Source organism: Octodon degus, unplaced genomic scaffold (assembly GCF_000260255.1).
Source record: "Octodon degus isolate 3935 unplaced genomic scaffold, OctDeg1.0 scaffold00021, whole genome shotgun sequence".
NCBI classification, from domain to species: Eukaryota; Metazoa; Chordata; class Mammalia; order Rodentia; family Octodontidae; genus Octodon; species Octodon degus.
In genome coordinates this window covers 9,075,259-9,077,668 of record NW_004524597.1, presented here as the reverse complement: position 1 = coordinate 9,077,668, position 2,410 = coordinate 9,075,259, and the positions used below count along the sequence as shown (strand labels likewise).

At 56.2% G+C, this 2,410-nt stretch overlaps 1 protein-coding gene across 3 annotated transcripts in view; it reads left to right on the top strand.

The window, feature by feature from the left end:
* Prss22 (serine protease 22) overlaps nt 1-1,159 on the top strand; it is a 4,328-nt gene extending 3,169 nt beyond the window's left edge. For all 3 annotated transcript variants that reach the window (XM_023711700.1, XM_023711699.1, XM_023711698.1), the window contains 2 exons: nt 203-357; nt 746-1,159. In XM_023711700.1, coding sequence (XP_023567468.1) covers nt 203-357; nt 746-961 — 371 coding nt within the window. In that variant the 3' untranslated portion in view covers nt 962-1,159. The remainder of the gene's footprint in view (nt 1-202; nt 358-745) is intronic.
* The last annotated feature ends 1,251 nt before the right edge of the window (nt 1,160-2,410 follow it).

Here is a 2,410-nt window from a genome sequence, read left to right as displayed (position 1 = left end):
AATAAGCGCTTCCCTGGCAAGCGCAAGGGCCTGAGTTCAATCCCCGGTTCCGCAAAAAAAAAAAAAAGAAAGAAAGAAAGAAAGAAAGAAAGAAAGAAAGAAAGAAAGAAAGAAAGAAATACTATAGAGAGCATGGAGCGCACTGGGCCTTCGAGGGGCACCAGGAGGGCCCAGGCTGACTCTCTCCTCCTGTTCCCTGTAGCTCTGCCCTACCCACAGACTCTACAGAAGCTGAAGGTGCCCATCATCGACTCAGAGGTCTGCAGCCACCTGTACTGGCGTGGAGCAGGGCAGGACGCCATCACAGAAGACATGCTGTGCGCTGGCTACCTGGAGGGGCAGCGGGATGCCTGTGTGGTGAGCATCCACCCCTTCCCATCCTGCCCTAAGGACAGCCTGCCCCATGTTTTTGTATACACATCCATTGTCCGCTACACAGCCATGCCACTCGCTGGAAGAGCTGGCATTCTGAAGGGGTCCCCAGAGCCAGCTGCCGCTGGGCATGGCATGATGGGGTAGTGATAATTGCCCGTGGCCAAAGTGAGGCCACGCTGTTGCCCCCTGGTGCGAGTTGTTTCTTCCCCGTGAACCTCAATTTTCTCCCCAGTGAACAGAAATAAGGACACTCCTCTCCACGGGCCTGTGGGGGAGGGCTGCTCAGAGTGCTTCTCCCCCTCGGGGCAGGAGGGAGCCTCTGCCCACTGCCTGACCCATCCTGGTCTCTAACTGCCTCTTCCCTCCGCAGGGCGACTCCGGGGGTCCCCTGATGTGCCAGGTCAATGATGCCTGGCTGCTGGGCGGCATCATCAGCTGGGGCGAGGGCTGTGCAGAGCGTAACCGGCCAGGCGTCTACACCAGCCTCCTGGTCCATCGCTCCTGGGTACAGAAGGTCGTGCAAGGGGTGCAGCTCCGTGGGCGCAGGGTGCGCACCCCATGCTCCCTGGCGGCCAGGCGCTCCTAGAAGCTCGGAACTTGCAGTTCACCCGCGGCTTCCTCTGTTGTAAATACTCGGATTACCTCTTGGAGGCGCCCGAGGTCCGCGCGGGATCTGGGAAGCCACGCCCACCCCACGCTCCGCCCCGGGCAGCGGGTGCCTGGTGTAAATACAATATATGTTCCTGATTTTTACAGTTATTTTTAACTATGCCTATATATTTATTCCTTCACTTTCAATAAATTATTTATTGTTCCGTTTGCTTTTTCTCTGTGTATGGTGACGTTGGAAAGTAAAGGTGCAGTTTGGGTTAAAAATCTGGGGAAGCAGGCATGAGGTGAGGTTGAGCCTTGCCTGGGCCCTTGGGGCTCAGCTGACCCCTGGTTTCCACCTAGGACTCAACTTCCTGCCTCAGAGCCTGGGCTCGCCCTCCCTCCCTAGGCGCCCTCTTACTGAAGTGAGGCAGCCGGCAGAGATTAGGCAGGAAGTGAGATGGGGAGGGTTTAGAAGCCCATCCCTCAGCAGAGCAAGGCGCTCCTCCTCCCTACCGAACCCCGGGAGCCTTAGGCTGCAGGGACTGAAGCAGGGTGTTCAGGTCAGCCAGGGCCACCATCAGAGCCTCATCTCCCAGATGGGGCCCGCTTCTACCTGCCAGGAGCTGATTCAAGAGGTGACTCACCACTAATTCTATAAATTGCTCCTTGCCAAGGAAGCAGCACAGCAGGAAGAGAGCAGGCTCTCTGGGCCCACGGCCCAGCCTCCTCCCCTGTCCCCACACAGCTGGGTAAGAATGGCCCAGGCTGAGAGCGTCTGTATGGCTTCTTGCTAGCTCAGGACCAGGCTAGCTCCATTTCCTCTCAGCAGGCCTCTTGCCTCTGGCTCTGGTTCTGCTTGGCTGCCTGGGCATTGGAGGGTCGAGCGTGCTCTAGTTGGCTGGGGCAGTATGTGAGTGGGACAAGCTGATAGAGCCACCCAAAACAGTCCAGTAGATAGCAGGAGAAAGGAGAGATGGCCTTGCCCAGCTGTAAAATGTCTCCAACTAGCAATGGTGGAGGACAGCTAGGTCCTTTCAGAGGCAGTGCAGCTTGCACGTGTGTGTGTGTCGTTTGCTGGCAGTACAGTTTTAAGATGCACAATCATGGGCCGGCGAGATAGCTCAGTAGACTAAGCACCTGCTTAGGCAAGCATAGGGACCAGGGTTTGATCTGGGTGCACTGAGCTGGCCACTGAGACCAGGCCTGGTGCCACGTGCCAGTAATCCCAGTGCTGGAGAGGCTGAAAGCAGGAGGTTCACTATGAGTCCAAGCTGCATGGTGAGACCCTGCAGCAAATACATGAAAAAGTAAATAAAATATACAATCACACTTGGCACTGTGAGGCCAAGGACCAGGGCCCTCTTGGGCCCTAACTCAGGACCTATTATCCTTTCAAATTATAGTATATTGCCCTCTGTAGTGGCACTCTGGAGGCTAAGGC